The sequence below is a fragment of the Lepidochelys olivacea genome, assembly GCF_965140295.1.
Source record: "Lepidochelys olivacea isolate rLepOli2 genome assembly, chromosome: 7".
In the NCBI taxonomy this organism is placed as follows: Eukaryota; Metazoa; Chordata; order Testudines; family Cheloniidae; genus Lepidochelys; species Lepidochelys olivacea.
Genome location: NC_140417.1, coordinates 123,415,876 through 123,440,502, shown reverse-complemented (window position 1 = coordinate 123,440,502; position 24,627 = coordinate 123,415,876). Strand labels below are relative to the sequence as shown.

Sequence of the window (24,627 nt, the reverse complement as noted above, 5' to 3'; positions counted from 1 at the left end):
TGAATTTGGAAGCTGGCCTTTTAAGGGCCTGATCCTGCAAACATCTCTGAGCCAGTAATGATTATCAGTGGAAATAAGCTCCATTATGAAGTCAGTGCAACATCTCTAGGGAGCATAAGCCCTAATGGCCTAGTCCAAAGCCCTCAGAAGTCAGAGAGAATTTTTCCAGTGTCTTCAGTTTGCTTTGGCCAAGGGCTTGTCTGCATGAGGAATAAAGTAGGGTGTGAATATAAAGCATTACAGCTATTGCAGAATAAGATTGTCAAATAGGGAGGTATCGCACTATAAGTATTCTGATCAATTTCCCCCTATAAACAAGCCCTAATATCAAAAGAATGGCCAAAGCACTTAAACATGGGCTTAATTTAAGCGTGCAAGTAATCCCATTCCTTTTCAGCAAAGTCATAGAATCATGGGACTGGAAAGGACCTCGAGAGGTCATCTAGTCCAGTCCCCTGCACTCATGTCAGGACTAAGTATTATCTAGACCATCCCTGATAGGTGTTTGTCTAACCTGCTCTTTAAAATATCCAGTGATGGAGATTCCACCACCTCCCTAGGCAATGTATTCCAGTGCTTAACCACCCTGACCGTTAGGAAGTTTTTCCTACTGTCCAATCTAAGCCACCCTTGCTGCAATTTAAGCCCATTGCTTCTCGTCCTAGCCTCAGCGGTTAACGAGAACAATTTTTCATCCTCCTCCTTGTAACAACCTTTTATGTACTTGAAAACTGTGATCATGTCCCCTCTCAGTCTTCTCTTCTCCAGACTAAAGTCCTTAGCATCTGCTTAATTTAACCACATAAGCAGTCCCAATGAAGTGCTTAAAGTTAAGCAGCTGCTAAGTGCTTTGCTGGTTTTATACCTAAAAATGTTAGCAGGATCTGGGGTAAAATGTATTACCTAACCCCCTAGGTGCTGGAGCCAAGAAGATTCTACATAAATAGAAGGGCAATGTTAATTCCATTTACACCTCAACCTTAATTTTGAAGACAGTTGCCACGTGACTTCTGGTGTAATATTCCCTCTTGGAACTCAGTACAAAAACAAGAGCAAAGCCTTAGCTGATTTATCCAGTATCCTGGACTTTTTTTTTTTATTCTTTTATATCCACATAAATTACACAAGCACTTTATAAAATGAATACACATGAAACACCTTAGAAGTGCATAACTTAAAACAAACAAACAAATGCCTTTAAAAATCTCACTGAAAATATTTTTGATTGATTGTTTGTACCAGCTGCTTAAATTGGCAGTGCTGTTTTAGATTATAAGTAACTGAAAAATATATACTGTGTATATATATCTATATATATATTCCTGGAGTTTGCTATAAGAAGTGCTTGACTTAAGCATGTCTCCTTCCCTCAATACAATTAAAGAAATGAGAGAAACAGCTGAAAGTGAAAGATTTCCCCCCAACTTAAGCTGACATCTAGAGCAAAAGAAGTAAAAGAAAATATTGAACAACATTTGTAAATAATACCAAAATAATCCACTGAATGAAACTGCATTGTCTCTGCAGAATGCCACAGATGTTTCAAGAGTTATTAAAATATAAGTTGATCAATGCAGAGTATGTAGTATCCAGGGAAACAGTTTGGAATCTTCATACAATTATTTGCAATATGGTGCTTACTATCTTCAAAGGTCCGTCAGTTTCCTCTCTTATTCCCCCACTGGAAAAATATAATAATTAAAAGGAGGAAGAGACATTCCTAGGTGAAATCCAAGGAATTCACTTCCCCTGCACGTGGAAATCACCAGGCAAAAGACTAAAGCTGGGCTGTTTTGTCCATTTGTTGAATCCAGTCTGTGCATTTCTTTTGCGCCAATGACCCAGGTGGAGGCGAGGGGGTTTGTTAAAGAAACGTCAAAGCTCCATTTCAAGGAGGGGGGAATTATTTCATTTTAAATGACCAGTCTAAAAAAACGTATACAAAGAAACCAAAGGCCTGCACTGGCTGCGGACAGAATCCAGGGAAGATTTCCTCCATGGATTCTGAGAGGATGACATGGGGCTAACATATCTTTACTTTCTGGGAATAATTAAGGGAGCTCCTTGTTGTTCATTGTCCGTAATGGAGACTTTCAAAAGACAAAAAGGGAAATGCCACTTTTATCTGAATAATCCCGCAGGTGACTTTATTTTTTCCCCCCTCCCCTGCTTCCTGCCAAGAGGATATTTGCTGTCTCGGCACATTGGAAGTGTGGGGCTCTTGGGTGACAGTGAATAGGGGTAGTTTCCTGTTGGGAAGAAGGATGCTTCCGACTGTGCTGAAGCTTGGGTGGCTCGTAACACAGTGTGCGTGGGGGGGACCACTGGATTGTGGGCTCTATTCGCAAGCAGAGGCAACGGAGGTGACGCTGGTGATCTTGGACGAGTCATCAGACCAAGGCTGGAGGTTCTGGAGGGCGAAGAGGGAAGAGTTGTGGACACAGATGGGGTCTGCCTGGAGGGGCTGATTGATGCTTTTCTGGAAGGCCTCCTGCTGGAGCTGCATGAGGATGCGGTTTGCTTGCTGTCTCTCGGCCTCCCTCTCTTCTGCAGTTTGTCGTCTGGGAGAAAACAATAATCATGAATGATTTATGTCATGATAGAGCTGCCCTACCAAGGTCACGGCCTCACTGTGCTGGGCCCTGTACAGACACACAGTGAGAGACCTGTGGAAGGCCACAAAGCGGGGAATAGTACCCATGTCTCCTGAGTCCCAGCCCAGGGCACTAGCCACTGGACCACACTGTCTTTCCATTACCCTCCTTAAGAAAAGGGAAAGTACCATACAAAATCCAAAGCTTCCTTTGTGGCCACGGGTGCAGGACATGTTCTCATCGAGGAAGATACGGACTGTCCATAGGAGCAGAGAAGACTGAGCTGGAAGAGACCTAACTAAGTCAAATCTCCCCCTCCCCCCCCACCCCATTCCCCTGGCCAATGCAGGATTGTTCCCTGTTCTCCAGGATGGTCCCCAGCCTACTGCAAATGACTGCAGCCAGAGATCTTGGGAAATTATTCCAGAGAGGTCCGAAGGAAAGGCAGATTTCCTCCACTCGCCCAGTGTCTGAGCTCCATTGTCCACAGCTTTGTGGGAAGTGACCAATCCCTTTGGTCTCCGGGGAGATCCCTTGTGGCACAGCACTCCCCATGGCAAGCGCACACGCAGCCCCTTTCCTTGGTGCCCAGTTAGGCCCCTGGAAATAACTTTGGCCAAAACCTGCGCTCCTTTCTCAGGCAAAACCCCATTCGCTTTGGTAGGTGAGGCTCTCAGGATAGAACCAGGAAGAAAGTTCTGGTTCATCCCTCAAGCTGTATACACTGTAGAGAGTGGAACACCAGGGTTGGTCTTCTCTCTCCTGGAAACCATGTGGCCTACTTGGATCTCAGGTTACAGTGTCTGTGGCTGGGCTCAACTCACTGTCCTTCCAGCTACTTTTCACTATGTTCCCCCAGGGCCTAGCCAGCCCTAGAAAATCAAACAGGACAGCTGGAAGTTCACTGAGTCAAATGGGAACTCGGACTAGTTCTCACCCCATTGTGCAGCTTGGTTCCATGGTGCTGTCTCCCCCCTTTGGAGTATCCAGCATGGAAAGCATTATATGTGAATGAATCAAAGGCCCCGGGAATGCATGCGCCACCCAGCTTAAGTTTTCCTGGCATATTAGGCCTTTGTGTTTTCCCTCTGAGGTACAGCAAGGCTCTGTTTGGGGGGTATCCGGGTATGAAAAGCAGAGGCATTTCCTCTGCCTATCAACCCTGTGTCCAAAATCAGCCAACAAAAATTCCTTCCCTCTCTGCTATTTCTGTGCTTCTCTGGTGGTAATTAGCAGATTTATGGCCTAATCTGTCACTTTCCTGGCTCTGCACTGATCCTTCACACTTTGTAATGCATTGCTGTAAAATCAATTTCTAATGAAACTATTGTTTGTTTGGGTTTCCTTTTGCTATCGCTGCCCTGAAAGGTTTCAGTTCATAACCCACTAGGGCTGAGGAAAAGGAGACGTGCTGGGTTATCTGTGGGAAACTGGAGTCCTGCCGGCTGTAGAAAGCTCAGGGACACCAAGTTGATTCTCAGCTCAAATACAGTGGCATGTTATTGACAAGAGCCACTGCACGTATCTTTCACATCTACAAAGAGCATGAAATATACATTTTTGTATCTGATCTCCTCTCTTTCCTCCCTGACCCACGCCGCTTGATTTACCAGGCATTATTTATTATGTAGCCGAGTCACCGTGTTATTTCATTCGGTAAAAGCACTTCCGAGGCACGGTTTTTATTAAAGACACGGTGTAAAATAGCTTTGGATGGCATTAATTTCTTGACAACTGTCAGGTGTAGCTTCATGGGATCGGAGACAGCCCTGTAAACTTCTTCTCCGACTTCAAGACAGCCACCACCGCCAGTAAGTGCCGCGTTAAAGCAGGACAAAATTCAGCGTATGCAGCCAATTATCTTCTGAATAAGAGACGAGGAAAGAATTTCATAAATAATGTACGAGTTTTCCTTCCACAGCAATTTTACTCTTAATGCATATTTAATACTGTTTTGACTTCATCGAGAAATGTAACGCCGTCTCCTTTATAATTAGTGGTAACCGATTATTAATTTCACGCTGGTACGTTATTCTCAGTTAACACAGTTCGCAGCAAAACAAATAAATAAATAAGTCACGTTTCAAACCAAGAGAGAAATAAATACCCCACGGTGCAAAAACACCAGGATCCAGGCAATTTATTTAAATATTGCAACGGAAGGGCAACATATTAGTAATAATTATTAAATGCAGCCCATTGCCTTAATTGCAAATTTGTAAATTACGGAAGACCTTCCCCCCAGCACGAATATGAAGTGTCTAGCCCGGGGCCCGGCCCTATCCTGCTCCGATGGGAGTTTTTCAGGATCGGCACCTAACGTAGTAAAAGACACGGGAGCGATCATTTAATGGGATTTTTACCCGTGTGAGGATTTAAGACTCGGACCCTATACCACTGTATGGCCCCGATCCAGGTCCCCTTCTACTCACCGCACGCTTTCCCCATTGATTTCAATGGCCCAGGTCTGAACGTGACCGAACAGGACTCGGTGAAAGTGATTTGGTCCCTGTTCCGTGACGCTCTGGCAAATCGCGCAGTTGCTGCGATTTTTAACTTCCTTCCGACCAGTATCGATCTCATTCCCCTAGAGCCCCTTCCCGGCCCTGCCAGGTCCCACCGCGAAAGGACTGGCCCAGATTTCAAAGTCTGTCTTGTCGCTGACTTCACCGTTCGTTGCACTGTCCCCAGCAGGAGGTTCTGGGGTTAGAATTAAGTATTATTAAGGCAATTGCAGGTTGTTTGCAACAACTGCCTGTGCACACAAAACTCCGGCGATTGTCCCCTTTCGGATTCCCACCCCTATTAAATAGCTTCCCATTGTATAACTTGTAGACAGGCGGTTTAGGACTCCCTGGCAGTTAAATTTGAGCCCTAAGGCCATGGTGACTTGTGATATATACATTTATTGTTTGCTTCAAATGATCAGAGAATGTTAGTCTGTAGTTAACTTTTTAAAATTTCACTTCTTTCCTGTTTCCCTTCTGGGGCCGCAAAAACTCTTCCTCTGCAATGAATACATCACTCTCCAGCTGCCTGTTTGTGTGAGAGCCATTGAAGGCAATTACATTATCTACCAACTTCGATTCTAACTCCTGGAGTTGACAACATACAATAATTGACTCTAGACTCATTGAGCTCGGAACACAGGGAGACTTATTTCATACTCAAAGAGCTTCCATTAAACCTCGTGTATTTATTGAAACATCTCTCTTCCAATTCCTTTTGGCACATCCTAGCAAAGGCTGGTGTGTGCAATTCTCGCGCTAAATATTATATACAATCGCCTGTATTCTTCTATTTTTACCCGAGAACTCACCTCTATCTCTGTGGCATTTTCCCCATTAATGCAAACAGAAATCTTACTTATAGCAAGGAAGGGGAAATGGATTTTTAACCCCGTAATGCTACTGTGCATGAAAGATTTTTAGAAGCAAATTGAGATCAATCTATTCTAAATAAGAGCTGATCTATTGTGGATTATAAATAGCTTTATCCAATGTACACAAGATGATTTTTAAAAAAACCAAGAAGACAGTATATTTTGTTTTGCGGAGGACTTGAGAAAATAACCCTCTAGTCCTTTAAAACTCAAGTCAATAATAATTCAGAACTTCACGATAGAGATTTCAAACCATTATATATATATATATATATATATATATATATATATATATATATATATATATATATATAACTTCCTTTTGAACAATGGTTATTGTCACACCCTTTCTTGGTTGGTACTGTGCATGGGAGGGTAAGTAAAGAAAACAAGACGGGTTTCATTTCTTAAACGTCCTTTGTGTAACTACAAAACCACAACGGGATTTTTTCAAAGTTAAAATCCCTCGCTTTTAGCATAGCCAATCACTTCAAAGGCTTCAAAATCTACAGCAGTTCATTTCCCCTGCACTTTCAGGACTGCTGAGGCTGTTCAAATAAATATCAGCTCATATTGCTGTCTTTTTAGGGCACGGTACTGAAATCCACAGTCCCGTATTACTAATCTAAATTTTCTGGTTGCTGGTGTGAAAATGAATAGCTCAGTTCATACCGTCATGACACAGGGGGGATGGCTTATGGCCACATTCACCCCCTCTAGCTACTCTGGAAAGCGTCCCTGACGCGAGGCCATCCTAGGCTACTGCCACATGGCCCAGGAAAACAGGGTTCCCTCTTATGCCTCTTGACCCGGGCCTCATGTATTCACAAAACGCTGCATTTATCATTACAGATCCACGTAGGCACCCACCCGCTTTTTGGTCAGTACAAATCACGGACAAAATACAACAAAAGAAACACCCCCAAGGGCCATAGAGTCAAAATGACATGCTCGAGTTTGTACCTTTCCTTCTCCTCCCAAGTACTTACAACTCCCCAGAATACACCCCGAAGATGCCTTTTCCCAGTAAAAATTGCCTCCCCACTGGGTAGCCTCGTTTTTTAAAAAAAATGAAACATAATTTCGTTGGGATTTTTCTCCTCCGGAAATGGTTTCCCGTTATTACTGGCCCTTCTTGTTCTCTGTATAAAACTACCAGGCCAGTTTAAAGACACCGGGGAAAGAACTGTTACCCTGAGAAGGACTCGGGGGAAGATCCGGAGCTGGTATAAAGTGCCTTAGCTCTGGGGGGAGTAGAGAGAGTCCATCAGAAATCCACCGGTCGCAAACACTGTCACTGATTGTTGGCCGGCCATGAATATATCTGGGAAGGGGCGTGTTTTTCTCACAAGTTCAGATGGAGAGAACTGCTGGTGTTTGGGGACACCAGTCTCCTCCATTTAATGCCTTATGTACTTTTTAAAGCACTGAACCAAAAGGATCCCGCCAAAGAGAGAAAAAACTGGGGTCTGAAACACCTTCCTGAACCAAAACCAAAACCAAGGAGGAGTCCTCGGGGCACCTTAGAGACGAACACATTTAAGCTTATGCCCAAACAAATCTGTTAGCCTCGAAGGTGCCCCAAGGACTCCTCCTTGGTTTTGCTGACACAGACTAACAGGGCTGCCCCTCTGGACCCTTCCTGAACCCCGTTCCTCCACTTGGCCGGATCCCAGCGGAGTCACACGCAATGCCATGCCGGCGCGCTCTTTCCTGTGTCCTGCCTCCCCACTGCACTTCACTTCTGCTGCGGCGCTTGGCCAGGTCGCTGATTCCGGAGTTATCCGCGCTGACCAGTTCACCCAAGCGTAGACCTCTCTCTCAGGCTGTGGGGTCTGAAGGGACCGCGCCGCGTGTGCGGATCCCCCCCCCCCCCATCAGCGCTCACCTCAACCGGACCAATGCATCGGCCGCCCACAGCCCCCCGCCCCGGCTAAGCGCACCCGGCTTTGCTGAACAGAACCGAGATGGTTTTCAGCTTAGCGCGGGCCGGGGCCTGTCTTTCAAAGGGGCAAAGCTCCGACTCGGAAACCCTTTAAAGGGCAGCGGCGTGCGAGGAGAGACACAAACCCGCACCCCGCGGGGGCAACCTTCTGCCACCCTCGTAGCTCAGCACCCGGGTAACAGCCCCGAGGGCTGCCCGCGCAGGACACGACACAGGCCGGGCGAAGCCCAGAGGGGCGCCCCACCAAGGCAGCCAACCCCGGACAGTGTGCAAAGACAACAGAGCCGGTCACACACCGGACCAAATACACCCCCAGGGGCGGGATTCGCTTCTGACCTCCATTTTGTCCTCCTGTTCTGGAACCAGGTTTTCACCTGGGCATCTGTCATCTTGAGGGCCTTGGCCAGGGCTGCCCGCTCGGCCGAGGCCAGGTACTTCTGCCGGTGGAAGCGCTTCTCCAGCTCGCAGATCTGCAGCCGGGTGAAAGACGTCCTGGGTTTCTTTTTCTTGGGCGGCGTCCGGTTCTGGTAGGGGTGACCTATACGGCGTGTTACAGTGAAGGGTGAGAGGGCCACTGGGGTGGGAGACGGGGCGGGCGGGTGGGGGTGGGGGTGGGCAAAGAAGCAAGCAGCAAAATATCAGGAGGGGTCCACGAGCAATAGCAGAGACAGACACAGAGAGAGATTGCGAGGGGAGTGGGCAGAGCCTGGCCTGGGAAGCAGGGCCGAGGGGCGAGGGGGGGGCTGTTACCAGAGCCCATGCTGCCCTGGGCGAGCTATAGCGGCTAATAGCATGCTGCAAAGCACCCCCGCCCCCCGCCCGCCCCAGGCCTACCCTTCCCCCGCAATAAACACCCTCTCGGCCCGGGCCCTCTGAGACACCAACATCCCTCAGCCCCGAACCCTTCCGCGGGTCTCCCTCTGGGGCTCGGGGGTGTAGAAAGGACCAGGAGCGGCAGATGTTAGTAATGCGCGGTGGGAAGATGCCTGGTGCTGCTGGAAGAGCAGGAAAGGCCCCACGTCCTTTCAGTGACTTCGTGGGAGCCGGATCGGCGCCGATTCCCCCGTGCTAACTACCGAGATTTGTCTGAACGCGTGTCTGTTATTGGCAGCAAACTGCCCTTTCCCCCGGCCAAAGCGCGAAAACAGGCGCCCCCGTGATGCACCCCCGGCTGTCCGCTAACCAGGGCGGGGGGGATGGACAGGGATTAATTCGCTGCCGCACCCAGGGGTGCCCAGCCGGCGGCATTTCCGGGGGCACGGTCTGCCTGTCATCGCAGAGGGGAGCCTTGGCCATTTCTCAGGCTAGGGAATTTGATTTTCTCGGTCAGTCCAGGCGCTCAGAGAGCCGCCTTTGGACGAAGTCGGTGTCAGGCGCCTGTTCAAAATACAGCTCGGGGCGTCTGTTTATTTCATGTAAAGAGGGAAACTACCCGCCCCCGAGAAACTTCCTGGATTGCTCTGAATGTGACAAATCCATTTAACACAAACACGGGCTATTGGGTTAATAAAGCGGATGCGGGGGGCCCGATACTTTGTGGAATGAATCATCTCTCTGATATTGACAGATTTCCACAGTTCAGATTTGTTTTAGTCCCTGGTGTGTATATGAAGGTGATTTTTTTGGTCTGGGGTTTTATATCTATATATATCTATATCTCTCCTTTTGGTCGCGCTGTTTAATCCCATTAATAAAGTTTCTGTCATAACTGATCATCTATTTCCCCTGAATTAGGAAGGACCTTACCCACAGAATTCTCTTTAAACACGAATATCCTACCTCGTCCTGATGTAGAACTAAGTTTAAAATCTGATCCTGCACCAACTTCCACGGAACACGAACGCGTGTTTACTTTCCCCCTTTCTCACTATACGCAGGAATCGCTGGGGTGGGTCGAAATAATTTCGATGAGAGCTTCATAAATACAGAAAAGGCTCCCGGAAGTAGCGTGGCTGTTTATTAAATTGTATCTGTCTTTATTAGTTGTCGAACAACCTCTCTAGGCCGGATGCACTGAAGTGAGGTACAAGGGCGTCGCCCATTCAGCGGAGAAGATAGGAAAACACTGTTATTAGGGCGATCTAAACCGTCTTCTGTCTACGCATATCTTCCTCTCCTTATCTGCAAGGCCTCTCATCCCTCTCGCTTGCTATTGTAACTAAGCTCCCATTTTGACAGTCCCTCTTCCGGACAGCGCAGAGAAGCGTCTGCCCTCCTCCCTGTTCCGACACATATATAATCAGGCTGGCAGATAATGGAAAAATATAGGCCCCTAAATCTTTTAGAGCACCTAGTCGGTCCGGAAGCTAGGCAGTACCTTCCTTCCACAGAGCAGACGAAACTCAGATGACAGGGGGACATTTGCTGTCAATTTCAGGCAAAACGGCCTTTTGTGATAGTTGCCTAACTAGGATCTATCATGCATATAATCCTCTCCCCCCCCCCCCGCCCCCATTACTACTGTGAAATGGATGCCGCAACAACTTCCTATCTAGCGGCCAGAGCACATGGCAAAGAGTTAGTTACTCCAGGGCAAAAGGTACAGTACCTCCCAGATGGAATGATCTGTCCCCTGTCTCCAACAGGTAGACATTTACCGTCTTGAAACCCATCCAATTGCCGAGTTTAATACTCAGCTGTAATAACAACGGATAATACCACCCGATGTTGTCTCTGGGAAGCCTTTTGTGCAGTGTTTCTACAACGACATTTCTAGGTGCAGTCATCTGTCCTAAACCAGCCTAATTCTCCACCTCTCGCACTTCTATTATGGGCTCTATTCCCCGGGACCCACTCAGGGGAAAGCCCCACTTGTGGCCAGGACAATTTTGCCTGTGTAAATAGTAAGAGAGCTGAAATATTCGGCAATTCTAACGACGCCTTTCATCCCGGGATCTCAACGCGCTCTATAAACAATGATTAAATTGAGCCTTATCCCCCTGGGAAGTAGATAAAGACTTCATTCGGTTGTATTTTTAATTATATGAGTAAATTGATATCATATCAAAATTAGATTTAAAAATAATCCCAGTTGGTCACACTGGAAAGTGTAAATTAACCAGGAGCTGCTTTAAGGGGACGGATTCTCCCCATTTTACAATTTTTCTGCCTTTTCAACCCACTCATTCTGGTGTTGGATTCGTTTCCCAGTTCACACCCAAACAGCCATCCAGCCGCCCACTCCACACTGCTTCGGGTCTGGGGGTGCGGGCAATGGTGGAGAACTGACCCCAGAAATGAAGCGAAAGAGCAGCACTTAAATGTTTTGCTCGGCCCTGTGGGAGGAAACCGCCTTGTCTGTTCATTATTATATTCTGCATTAGGCTCGCTTGGGAACTGCAAAAACACAGTTTCGCAGAGGAAATTTACATTGATCCGTAATCTTCCCTGAAGAAAAACTACTACAAAAACTTGTTAAAAATCATAGAAACATGAAATTCCTTTTGGGGTCTGGCCATAACGAAATGAGAGAACTCCAGTTCCCTCTCGGTGCCTGCCTGTTACTAGATCCAACAACTGGACTATCCTTCCCGCAATAATGTGCGGACATTAAACCCTCACTTTAAAAATAAATCCGTGAGCAGCCTTCTCTTTCCATGAGAAGTTAGGGATAAACAAATAATCTATTCTTTTCTGAGCTAAACCCCCCTGAAAAATCTGAGCCTGAAAAACTTTTTCAACTATTTTCGGGGTGAGTTTAAAGGGTTTAAATGTGACCCCCACTGTGAATTTATTGTTGTTATTATTAGAGCCTAACTGTGCTTTCTTAGTCAAAACGTATCTGTACTGACTGATTCATTTATAAATCCTGCTGTCCCTTGGCTATCTTTGCACCCAATAGCCAAAATGCACTTGGGGAATCGTCCCAACCCCCCGGTAATTAATAAATAATCCCATTCAGGTGGATTCACCCCCGGATCGCTAATTGTGCTGCATCCTTTGGTAGGATTCTTTCTTTCCTCGTCGGCCTCATTACTCTCTGCCTCAGTGGCTGGCCGGGGACTAATTCTACGCAGGGATTTGCTTCTCTGTGCCCATTGCTCGGAACCTGGAGAGCGGGGCCGGGGTCTTGGTGATCACCCTGGAATCAGTGGATCGCGCCCTTGCAGGCGCGCCCGGCCAATCCCGGCCGTCTGGAAAGGGCAGCGAGGGGGAGGCCAGGGGACAGGGCTGTCTGGTGCAGCGGGGAGGGAGCCTGCCGTCGCGCCCCAGGAGGGCCCGGCATAGCGGCGGCGGTGATCCCGACAGGGAGGCGGGCGAGCCGGGCTGCCCCGCTCTGGAAGCCAGGGGACGGGACTCACCTGTGAACCGGTCTTTCGTGTAGCGCCTGTTGCTCTCCATCCAGGGGAAAGTGAGTCCCGTGAGGTTGTTCATGGCGTTCACCGAGGGCACGGTGGGCATCCCGGTGGAGAGGGGCTGGTGCCCGCCGCCAGCCAGCGGCCTGTGCGCCGGCACCCGGATCACGCCCCCCGCCGAGTTCAGGCCGTTCCCGTTCATGGCCACCCCCATGTTGACGTTGTAGGAGCCCGGCAGGGAAGCCATGCTGCAGGCGCCCGGGTAAGCCCCGGCCGAGCCGCCGCTCGCCCCGTAGCTGCCGGTCATGGTGTTGTAGGCGTTGCTCACGATGCAGCTCAAGCCGTAGTCGGAGGAGTCCTGCAACCGGGAGCCGGAGATCATGCAGCTGCCTTGGTCCGGGTTGTTGAGGATCTGGTCGATTCCGAAGCTGATGGGCTCGGCGTGGCTCTGGTGGAGGTGGTGAGCCCCTATGTGATCCATGCTGCCGCTGGTAATCCCCCTAAACAACACAAAAGGTGGGTCGTCCCCCCACCACCACCCTGCTCCAGGCCAGTGCCGGATCAGGGAAGAGATTTACACCGCGCGCCGCTCCGGTCTCGCTTCGCTTCGCCCCAAAGCCTCCAAGGAGGCTGGAAGTGGGGAAGGAAGGGCTGGAAAAAAGCAAGAGCGGAGATTTGGGAGAGAATGGGTGAGAGTGTGCGAGCGTCTGGACTCTGGCTCGGCTGCGAGGGCATCAATCATGTTACCAGAAGGCCTGATACTTCTAGGCCCTGGGTCTCCATTGGCTGGATCCTGAGAGCAGCTGAATGAATGACAGTCAGGGAAGAGAGAGAGAGAGAGAGAGAGAGAGAGGGGAGAAAAGGAGTTTCTTTCAGAGCCCAAAAAACCCCAGGCTAGCCAGAGCCTTATAAAGTCAAGTCACCCCAGCTGCAGCGCAAAGGAGGCAGCTTGCAACTGCCGGTTGTTTATTTGTGCAATTGACTAGCTCACGTTTTCTCTAAACATCCACACGCCCCCACCCTCCCCCCGGTGTATTTCTCGTTCCTCCCATCCAGCCCTGGGAGAGTGTAACAGACACGAGTGCCTTTCCGCCGCCCCGTGGAAAGCTGCAGGTATTTTGCTGCCATTGTGCAAAGCCCTTCGTGCCCAGACAAAGAAGGTAAAAGCTTAATCGGCGCTGGAGTTGCAATGGCTGGGGGAGAAGAAGGGGGGGGGGGGCTCCTTTCTTTTTCCAAAGTCTGAGGAGTGGAGGGGGCAGAAATATGAAAAAGTGAGGGATCTCATATCTGGATCGCTGTCCCTGTATAGATCCGTTCTCTAATATTGTATTCGGTATTTAGATTTTCATATAAAAATCTGTTGTCTGTAGAAATCTAAATACATAACAAAATAGTCCACAGAGGGTTTACCAAGGAGACGTATCTATATACACCGTGCTATTTGTAGAAATCGAAATACATAATACAAGATTAGGCAGAAGATTTACAAAGGAGATGGATAGATGGATATATTTGTTCGTGGAAATCTAAATACATAATACTCTACGAGAAAGGATTTACAGAGGATATATAATATCCTGTGTTGTTTGTATAAATAAAAATACATCGTTTTATATTATATGTAAAATGTTTATCTCGGGCACCCACGATTTACTTTAGAAGTGACTCGCCTGTCCCTTCTGTCACTAAAGTATCAATCCGATTCTTTACACACCGAACATTACCCCGGAACTCCCAGCTCGGGCCCTGCGGAGTGGGGGTAATAGAAAGGTTGCATCAGACTGGATAAATGAAGATGGACCCCAAACCCATGCTCCCTTGATTTGAGTACATCAGTCATAGGTGGCAACCTCTGCGGATAACCCAAAGAAGAGGAAAGGAGGACTTGTGGCACCTGAGAGACCAACACATTTATTTGAGCCTCAGCTTTCATGGGCTACAGCTCGCTATCACGAAAGCTTCTGCTCAAATAAACGAGTTAGTCTCTCAGGTGCCACAAGTCCTCCTCTTCTGTTTGCGGATACAGACTGACACGGCTGCTGCTCTGAAACCGAAGAAGAGGGGTAGGTAGCTAAACCCACTGGCCCAGCGCTGGCGATGGGCATCGCTTGGACGCGGCTGGTGCAGAGCCTGGAAGCGCACCCACAGGGAGCGGTGGGAGAGGCAGGTCTGAAGGCCGACCTTTTGCAATTGAACGCACGTGTGTAAGCCGTTAAAAACGATCGGTCCTTTCCCCGGTTTGGGTCGAGGGCTGTTTCTCTGCGCCCACACAAAGGTCGCTCCAACGGGCTAATCTCACAGCAGCCGGCCAGAGGCATCCGCCGGCGGTTCCCCGGGCATTTTTAAGGCCATTCTGTCCGGGGGCTGCTCCCTACCTGCTCGCGGGGCAACCCGACGGATATGGCTCAACAGTCACCGACTTCGCTTGAGCCAGGAAAAGGGCCCAGGCAGCCAGCCGGGGTTGCATTTCCCGAAGCGTCTCCGCAGACGGCTAGTCCCGGGCCGTCTGCCTCCTACCCCAACGCCCGCTCATTGACAGCGATCTCCGTGAGGGGTGTCATTGTAACTGAACCGGACGTGTTTGCCCACGGAGCGCCTGTTATTAACCTAGCCGTCCCAAACCTGGGGATCTCCACACTCCAAGGGATCCACTTTCGATCCCCTTTAGAAGCAAGCTGTCCCCTCCCAGAGGCTGGGATCTCCGCAGCTCCGGAGAAGGGGTTGCAGAGCCTGGCTTCTCCTGGGGCCAGTTTTTGCTGTGAGTTGAGTCTTGCCTGTGTGACGGTCCCGCTTGGCCAAGGGAAATTGAATTTGCTTTTCCAGCGAATAGAACAAATCAGCCAGTTTACAGTCTCGCCCCCGGGCTCGGGATGTCTATTGGGATGAAATCGCCAGGGCGTAAAGTGAGACCCTTTTGATCCAAGGCCGGGTAAAACTACACGCAGTACCCCCCTCTCACTACCGGTGCAATTATTGTGTCTCTCTCACACAGAGAATTGGTCCCTCACACACATCCATCATCGGACTGTGTCACCGAAACACAAACTCCAAACCTTTTTTCCCAAACAGAGAGAAGATCGTGGGTAGGACAGCTTTAAACCACCTTCCAAATGGGGCAGGATCTCGCCTCCTCGTTAGGAACCTTAACCAAATTACCCCAATCAGCTATGCGCCACAGCCGATTCATCAGAGACAGGAGGGCCTGATTGATTGATTGAGTCTAAGAAGGGAGAACGTTTGCTCTTTATTTTATAAAGTATAATTCACGACAGACGTGCTGAGATGCTTTTCCTTAGTGGCACACGCACAAACCTGCCTTGTTCCTAACGCACACCCCATCCAAATACCCTTCCGCTTGATTGAGTAGAGAGGAAACTATTTGTAGCCAGAACTTTTGGGCCCTGCTCTTAATCCCATTGAGGTCCATGGGAGTATTACCTCGGAAGGTAAATCCTGACTCTCTCTCTGGTGTGTGCGTGAGAGAGAGACCCCATGCATGCGGGCATTATATCCATAGATCTAATTCCTGCAACCTTGCAATAATCTGTGGACTAAATTGCCTGGAGGAGAGGGCACTTCGTAGTCTCTTCACCAGCCGCAATCCCTCGGCTATCCAAACTCTGAGTTTCATAGAACATCAGGGTTGGAGGGGACCTCAGGAGGTCATCTAGTCCAACCCCCTGCTCAAAGCAGAACCAATCCCCAATTTTTGCCCCATCCCTAAATGGCCCCCTCCAGGATTGAACTCACAACCCTGGGTTTAGCAGGCCAATGCTCAAACCACTGAGCTATTGCCCCTATTTGGTTCTTTCAAATAGCCCCCATTTGTACCACTTGCAAACTAACCACCCATACAAAGACCTCCCTTTGTGTCCAGGGGTGGCATCCCCGCTAAAATATTGCACCGACCCACTGCCCTGTGAATTCTGGGGCGGGCACAGCTTCAGACTTTGATATGGCCCAAACCATAGGGGGAAAGACCTGCCCCTAGAGTTGGCACATCTTGATTTGCAGAAAACATTAGGTTAGGGCCTTTTTAGAAGTGTGGTTTTTTTTAAAAAAAAAAAATGTTATGGTGTTTCTCTCTCTCCCAATGGCCCTCTACAGTGAGACTCCGGGTGATCAGGCCAATAGCTGGGGGAAGGAAAAAGAAGGTAAAGACCGTGCTGACCACACCCAGTGTATTTAGAGTGACTTTTCTGTAGCAGAGATGGCATAAGCCGATCCCATGTTCTAACGATTTCCCGGGGAAGGGCGGCCTTGGCCTGTCTACCAGCTGGGTGGGAAGCGTTACAATCCACTGCTACTGGCATCTCAGTGGGTTTATGTTTTAAATCTGATAGGACAGCCCATAACCCTGGCCATGCCTGAGGGGGGCCTCGCCACTGCTGGCCAGGCCCTGGTGACCTCCAGTCTGGATCACTGCTCCATGGACTTGACCCAACGCCCGTTGAGATCAATGGGAATGTTCCCGCTGGCTTCAGCGGGCTTGGGGCCCTGGGTGGGACCCCTCTGGAGATCTATAAACAGATGCTCTGGCTGCGGGAGTCTCTGTGTGGATTGGTTGCTAGCTACACACACAACTGCTTCCCCCCCTTGGGGCTGGGCTTGGCCCTGGAATCCACTGAGGCCGAGGCCCCAGATTTCACCCATGGGTTCTGCTGGATTCGAGGCAAGACGCAGGCTCCATCTGTTCTCTCCGAGGCCTTCTTGCTGGGACAGGGTGGGTGCTGGGTTGCTTCGGGTGCAAGACGCAGCCCGGGTGGTGTGTGGGTGAGTCCTGGAGGTTCAGTCAGCCCGGGCTAGTTTATTTACCGCTGCTCTTCGGGTTTCCTCTTGCACTCCGAGACAGTGGGGTGGCGGAGTTTGAAAGTGGGGTTAACATTTTTTCCACACCTCCCCCTCCCCCAAATGTTTTCAGTGATTTCCCCCACCCCTACATTGTGCAGGGGGGAAATACCAGACTTTAAAAAAAATCCATCGATTCTAGTGGTGGGAGTGTTCATAAAAACGGGGGGGGGTGTTGAAAATAAACGTCCGGCACAGGAAGAAAAAGTCAAAGTGCCGTGGCATGTAATAGCATGAGACGTTTAGCTAAAATCGTGCGACTCCCAGGGCACAAACCAGGCTGAAATCCGTCTGAACGCGTAGGAAAGCAAATCGCCTGCCTCTTTCTGCACCTGTCCCGTTCCCCTGCTATCATGATCGAGCTGGGCCAGGTCAGGAAGAAGCGATTCTGGCCTCTGCCCTGGTAAAACGAGGCACGGCCGAATACATTTCACCGTCTCACCCTCACTCTGGGTGAAACCCCGAAGCTCTTGCAGGCGGAGGGGATTCTGCAACAGACTTCAGCGGAGCCTGGGTTCCCAGTCCTTGTTTCTATTGACTGCTCAGACCTGCTTTGTCATCCGTCATTTCTAGCCACAGTTATTCCCCTGGGAAGCCTTCTCAATATTTAGGAATCTTTTAGCCCCCGTAAGTTTTAGACACGAATTAATAGGGGAAAGAAAAGTCCAGTTCCCAGTTTAACCAGCGTGACACCAGATACTGCCTGTCTGAACTAACGACCATGTGGAGGGAAATCAGATGCGTTTTGAATTCAGATGGACTCAGACCGGATTAACTGTCCAGAGCCCCATCTCCGCGATTGATTTGAAAGCAGAGATCCTCACTGAAGTCAGGAGGAGAGTTGCTGTGGTTTAAGAAATATCAATTTAGAAAGAAACAAATCCAGTCTTTGTGGAGTGGAGCAAACAGAAACGGTTACCACAGATGTGCTCCGGCCTGCACTGAATTTAGACGGTTACACTAAATTGCCTAATCCCTCCTCGCAGTCTCTCACTTTGTAAATATGCCTGGAACCGTGTCTGCGGACCTCACGCCAGGGTTCTCAGGAGCTCGTCCCGCCATTAGCTGACAACATCTCAGGAGCTCAGCTTACAACGCCAGGCTTCCTCTAGACCGTAGGGACCCCTTTCAAAACCCCTTAATACTATACAGGATGGGACATAGGCCAAAGTGTACACAAACTGAGCATGCATCTAACGCGGCACAGACAGCCAGTTCTTCCAGCTATGCTGAGAGGGTAGTTTAAAGACCAACCAGCTAAGAATGACTCGCGCGTGGCTTTTTTTAGCGTGGATCAGCCAGAAAAGCGACTACAGAGATCCCAGAACCCAAATAGCCCCACGCATTGGTCCTCCCCGCAAACTTTCTGTGCTTGAAACTGACCCGATCCAGTAGCGGCATGTCCAGGGGCTACGTATTTCGAATGAGCATAAGCGATTCATTACAATGGAGGCGAGTTCCCCTCTTCTAAAGTAGCAGACCTATAGGCAAGTGGACGAAGCGTTTATCAATAGTTGTGAAAAGCTAATTCATAAACACACAGAGAGACACTATATATACATATATATACACATACCTTCTATAGGGCTTTCATGCACCGTTTAACCGTGCATGAAAGCCCTATAAAAGGTCGTTTTTTTTCAGGATGGGATTCTGCAGAGAATACACGGGCGTTGCTGCGGACACGTTGTGTGTGAAAGTGTCTCTCTGTTGATCTGTGCGTGCAAGCGTGATTGTGTGTTGTGTGGGATACGGGCAAGAGACTAAGTTCGCAGCTCTTCTCTTCCGCCCTGCAAATCTACCTTTGTCACTGGTTGTTGGCGTTGTTTTAACGTTTTCTCTTCGATCCATTAATCTTCCATTGGCGATGTGTTTTCCCCACTTTTAAAAAAAAACACCGTTGTATTTCCTCAGAATGCGAGTTCATCTTCTGACCTAAACTTTCATTTTTAATGCCAGGAAAAACCCCACTGGAAAGCCATCGGCCATGGCCCTCTAAATTATGTTTTGTCCAACAGAGGCTTGGCAATTAAATACCCTTCGATTTTTAAATGAGTTTTAGCCTTTTCGGGATGTTTCCGAGTCAGCTTTGGGTTGCCCCATGTAAACACACATCTTTCCCCATGAGATTTTCAGCGGCCCCGGTTAAACCGGGGAGGTTTCGCTGGGCTATTAACCCCTGTAGTATCAATCGGGACTCATCGCCTTGACATCTAACCGCTGTAAACTGACCAAAAGGAAACCTGGCCGCTCAGAGAGCGCCGCAAATACGGCCATTATTGTCTCTTACGAGCCAAATCACCAACTCCACAGAGTTCAAAGTCTTCAGCTGTTGCAACATTGTGCGTTGGCTGTGAAGAGAGTAGAGGGTTTTTTTCCAGAGCTCCCTTTCTCCTGCCATCACTAATTGGGTGAGCAATTGACACAAGTTAATAATAATCTAAGAAATATGTCTCTAAGCTTGTGCCCAAATGAGGAGTGCATTATGAAGAATTGATTTGGGGGCGCTTGGGGAACTGGCTTATTTAACAGCAAGCATTAAAGTATTAATATTTTAGATGGGATCACAGTCTGTAATTTTTTTTTTATGCTGGGCAATTGACCGACATTAAAATTTAATGAAATGATCTGCTGCCTAGAGTTAGAGGCTTGTCAAGCCACAGAACAGAGACCATTAGCAAAAACCTGCAGCATTTCCACTAACAGGTAAATAATTAAAAAGAAATGCTATCCTGGTAGGTCCTGAAGATTATTTAGAGATGGGCGCTGGGAGCCATTATTACAGGGGATAGAACAAAACCGTTTCGTGGGAAATCTCGCTTTCCCATCGTTGGAGGGGAAAAGAGGCTAAATGAAAATAGAAATTAATTGCAAGCGGTTGCAGAATGCTATGGAGATTTTGCACTTCCCCAACTAAATCAATATGGAGACAATTATTACCAGAAGTAAATAAGTCTTTCGCACAACGCTTCAGGATCTTCAGCCATAGTTTCGGCACCAGAGTGGTGGGAGCATGAGAGGTAGATTCCGAAATTAGAGCGAGAATTCTCAAATTGGTGTGAGAAGGGTTCTGAAAATAGCGCTGGATTTGGAGAGTTGATGGTATTCTTCACTTGCTAGGTTTGTTCTGAAATTATAGACAGCCGGAAAATAATGGGTATTTATTATGAATTGAAGTATTAATTCTTCGATCATTATTAGATTGATTCTGAAATTATAGATAAGCAGACGGGCAGGATTTTTAAATTCTTGCCAGAGAGGCGGGCAAATGGCTAGGTCCTGAGATGATCATCAGAGAGTTTATTCGTAAAGGTGGATCATTTTATAATTATGTCGCTATTTCTATTCAGGCTCAGGGACTGATTTGTCGTCTTGCAAAGTTACTGGGAGACGAGTAGGCATTTCCCGCCTTCATTCTGAATGAATGCACGGGACTTATTTTAGAAGTTCATTGATGTAACCATTAGCCAACTGCCGCCCCCACGCCGGAAGAATGGCTGCGGATCCCCCTCTCCCAAAGTGACCGCCCCAGCCATGTCTTCCCCGGGCGATAGAATAGCAGGACTGCACCAGATGGGCGAGTGCTTTGCTGTGGGTGGCTGCTGCTGGGGAAGGACTCATCTGTTCGGAAACGTCCTTTCTCCCCAATCCACCCCCCTCCCTAGCAACCGCAGGGACTCCGCCCCCCCGCCCCCCCAAAAAAATCAAAGGCAGTTATTGAGCGCCTCTGTCCAAAAAGCCGTCTCGAGTGTCCCGAGAGATCCTCAGCCGGGCCTTAAGTGCTAACTAAATATTTGCATTCTTGGTTTTGTCTTGTCCCAGAACCAGCCGATCGCGCTTTCCGCCGTGCAGCGCCCGCCGGCCGTTCACTGAGATGATGAGGCCGCAAAAAGTTGTCAGGAAGCGATCAGGTCTTTCCAGCGGAAGAAAACCCGCTGGGGAAGGCGGGTGAGTGAAAACGTTTCCCACCCCGGCCTTTTCCGAGGTGGCTGTGGGGGGCGGTTAGTTACAGGCTGGCTGGGCGTCACCTCGCCTCTGGAACCAAACACAGGCCCGGGGGTCTCACCCCAGTGAACCCCAGCGGCCGGACAGGGGTCAGCGCAGCGGGGAGATTTTGGAGAATACAAGAGTCGCTTTTTGGTTTGGCTGCCTGATTCATGGCCCAGCTCTGCAGTGCGATCGGGTATGAATATGCATCACACGCGTTCCCACACCTCTACACACCAATATTTCATTTATATCTCTGCATCCGCTGTGCATCTCTCTGTGTGTATGTCTACACACACACACATATCCAGAGAGATGCACAAGATATATATGTAATAATATATGTTATGCATTGCTGTGTATATATATATATATATATATATATATATATATTACATATTACACAGAGAGAGATACACAACAGATGCAGGATATCTATCTATCTGTTGGCACCTTAAAGACGAACAGTTTTATTTGGGCATAAGCTTTCCTGGGTAAAAACCCTACCTTCTCCAGATGCATCTGAAGACGTGGGGTTTTTACCCAGGAAAGCTTATGCCCAAATAAATCTGATCGTCTTTAAGGTGCCCCCGGACTCCTTGGTGTTTTTGTGGCTGCAGACCAGCACGGCTCCCCCGTGATAGATCTCTGTTGTGCATCTCCCTGTATATTTACACACCCAATCCCTGTGTGCACATGTGAATGCGCGTATATATACAATATACAGAGAGAGAGAGAGCTGTGCACGACAGATACATGACCCACACCCCCATTCCCACAACTATATATGTTCACACGCCCGCACTCCCCCGCCCAGACGCGCACACCAATCCCAGGGCAGGAGTCTGCAGATTTCCCCCCACAAGCAGGCGAGCGCGCAACTTGCAGCCACCAGAAGTCTGCACCGCGCTCACACCCACCGGCCACGAGCGAACCCCCTCGGCAGGAAGGTTTCACGGGGGCAGGGTGTCTGGGGCGCCTCTGTAGCCGTTTGGAGCCGAGCAGAAGGCGGAAGCAGCGTACTTTCCTATTGGGAAGCTGGGGCCTGCCCGTGCATGAGATCCATCACACCGGGCCTGACAGAACAAACCGGAACCGGGTCTGCCGGGAGCCTGCTGCAGGTTCGCTCCCCACACCGGCTCTGGGGGGGTCCCCTCAGCCCAGCGCTCCGGTTGAACTGCTCTCAGGAGAAAGGGCCCTGATCCCACCGCTCCCCTTCCTGCACCGCTTCGCCTGCAGGGGATCGGGTTTCCACTCCTCCCCCACCCCAACCTCCCCACCTGCCTAAGTTCTTGACTTCTGAACTCAGCTGGGAACCTGCTGGCGCCAGCTCCATCAACCAAAGTCCTTGTGGTTAGGAAGAGCAGAAGCGTTCAGATGGAGGGGAGAGGAGCTGATGACGGTTTCAAGAAGTTTTCCCCTCACAGGCTTAATTGCACTCCCGGAGCTGCTGGGGGATTTGCTGGGGGAGGGGGGCAATGGGCAGCCCCTGTCTGGCAGATAGAAGAGATAAGCCAAGAGAGGTGACACTCCTGCCAGTCACAGCTACACTTGCCCCCCTCACACGGCTGTACCCAGAGCCATCGCCGGCAGAGGCAGCCGGGCCTTGTGGTGCAGGCGGGGAAGCGCGGACACCACCCGGGGAAAGCGGGCCCTGTGGACTCGATGGCTGCTTGCGGGCCCTTCCAAAGCACCCGGTTTGGAAAAGAATGGGGGTTGTGTCTCTCAATCCCCGCCCTGCCTGGGAAAGCCTGGCCTTTCATGTCTCCGTGCCTCAGTTTCCTCATCTAGACACTATGGTTTGCTGTTTGTATTATCGCAGCTCCTAAGCACCCTAGGTGTGGACCAGAACTGCCCTGTGCTAGGCGCTGTACGAACCCAGAGCAGTAATACGTCCCTACCTCACCGGGGGGGCTAGGCTGAAAGTCACTGCCGCCTGTGAATAGAAAGACTCCCTTTGACCTCGGCGGGGTGGGGGGGGGATCAAGCCCTTAGACAGCCAGAGAGATCTGCAGAAGTGTGGGAGAGTCTATGTTCTCATTTCCCCTCGGAGCCGGATAGTCCAGCAAGCGGGACACTGTCAATCCACGGGTTCCTTTGCCCCCAGGACGGGCAGGGTACGCCAGCACATTGTGTCTTTCGTGGTCATTCATTCATACTCCAGAGCGCTCGGAGCTGCGTGTCAGGATTGTTATGCCAGCTTCTTCAAACAGCTAGAGACCGCAGTACCGCGGGCACAGAGGGGCGCGGACAGCAGTGCCTTTGGAGGGGAGATATTCGACTCCACCAAGGCCTGCCTGGGGCGAGGCAGACCGGCTGGCTCACGGGCCAGGGTGTATGCTCTGCCGTGCTGTGCATGCAGGCCACAGCAGGTATTCTTCCTCTGGTCTGTTGCTTTTCTCCCCTCCAGACCCAGTCAGCTTCCTCTCCAGTGCAGATCTTTTACCGATCTGCTCCGGCCTCCATTTACACCTGACAGCCCCCCTGAGCTCCCTGGAGCCCTGGTCCACTGCACTCAGAGTTCTTCTAACCACAGTGCTCATCTTGGTGCTGGCTTTTTGATGTAGACACCTATCCGCTGGGCACCCGAATGAGCCACTTCCCACTGGTCATCCGCCAGTTATCGGACCATGACACTTCTCAGCCACTCATCCTGCAAAGACCCTACTCATGCAACTCATCCCGCTGGCTCTGATGGGAAGACTTGAGGGAATCATCAACACGGGAGTCTAGGAACCTTGGAACTCATCTATCTGTATTTGTGTTGTATACTGCTGCCCATCACCTAGTATCTGGCTGTCTTCCAGGTAAACACAGCCAGGTCCCCAGTGGAATTCCTGGCTCTTCTCCCTTTTGGGGGTAAAACCCTTTTGCTTCAGGTAGGGGCTTTGTTTTCATTTTTCATTAATTTATTTATTTTAGGTGAATTTGTTCCCGATTTGGGGGGAGTTATTTTGGGTAGGCGGGTGGGTTGTCAGTGTTGTGAGCATCATTCTTGTGCTGGAAAAGCTTTTTTTTGATGAGGAAGGTTCCGCAGGGTTTTCGAAAGATGGGCCGACTCTGGCTGGAAGACTGTCCCAGAGCTGGCTCTCCCCAGTGGAGAATCCTAGACTTCAAGAGCTGCCTTGTCCTACAGAAGCGCAACTGTCATGATAGTTCAGAGATCTAAGGTAGCCTTGGAATTAATCTTTAGGCAAAATCTGGAGGGAACAATTACAGCATTTTTAACACTACTCTAGATAGACTCCCGTCTCCCCACCCCACAAAAAAACCTCATGCCAGGGCCAAGACTTAGTTGAAACCCAGAGGAGAATGGACCTATGCTCTGAAAACCGGGTTTTATAATAGAAACGGTGGCTACTAACAGGGCCACTATGAAGCCATTGTTGTATGCAGCAGTGTTGTAGCCATGTGGGTCCCAGGGTATTTGTATTTAGCTGTGACACGCTGAGTATCTTTCCTAGCCCCGAAGAAGAGCTCTGTGGAGCTCAAAAGCTTGACTCTCTCACCAACAGAGGTTGGTCCAACAAAACATATTCCCTCACCCACCTTGTCTCATTATTAAGTCACTCCCAC

General features: G+C 49.4%; 1 protein-coding gene across 1 annotated transcript; it reads right to left on the bottom strand.

The window, feature by feature from the left end:
* Positions 1 to 1,424: 1,424 nt before the first annotated feature.
* Positions 1,425 to 12,697, bottom strand: TLX1 (T cell leukemia homeobox 1; the record flags this gene model as incomplete). Its single annotated transcript, XM_084634896.1, has 3 exons — positions 1,425 to 2,561; positions 8,258 to 8,459; positions 12,223 to 12,697. The coding sequence occupies 3 exons, from the start codon at positions 12,695 to 12,697 to the stop codon at positions 2,339 to 2,341; spliced, it is 900 nt and encodes a 299-aa protein (XP_084491022.1). The 3' UTR covers positions 1,425 to 2,338.
* Between the last annotated feature and the right edge of the window lie 11,930 nt (positions 12,698 to 24,627).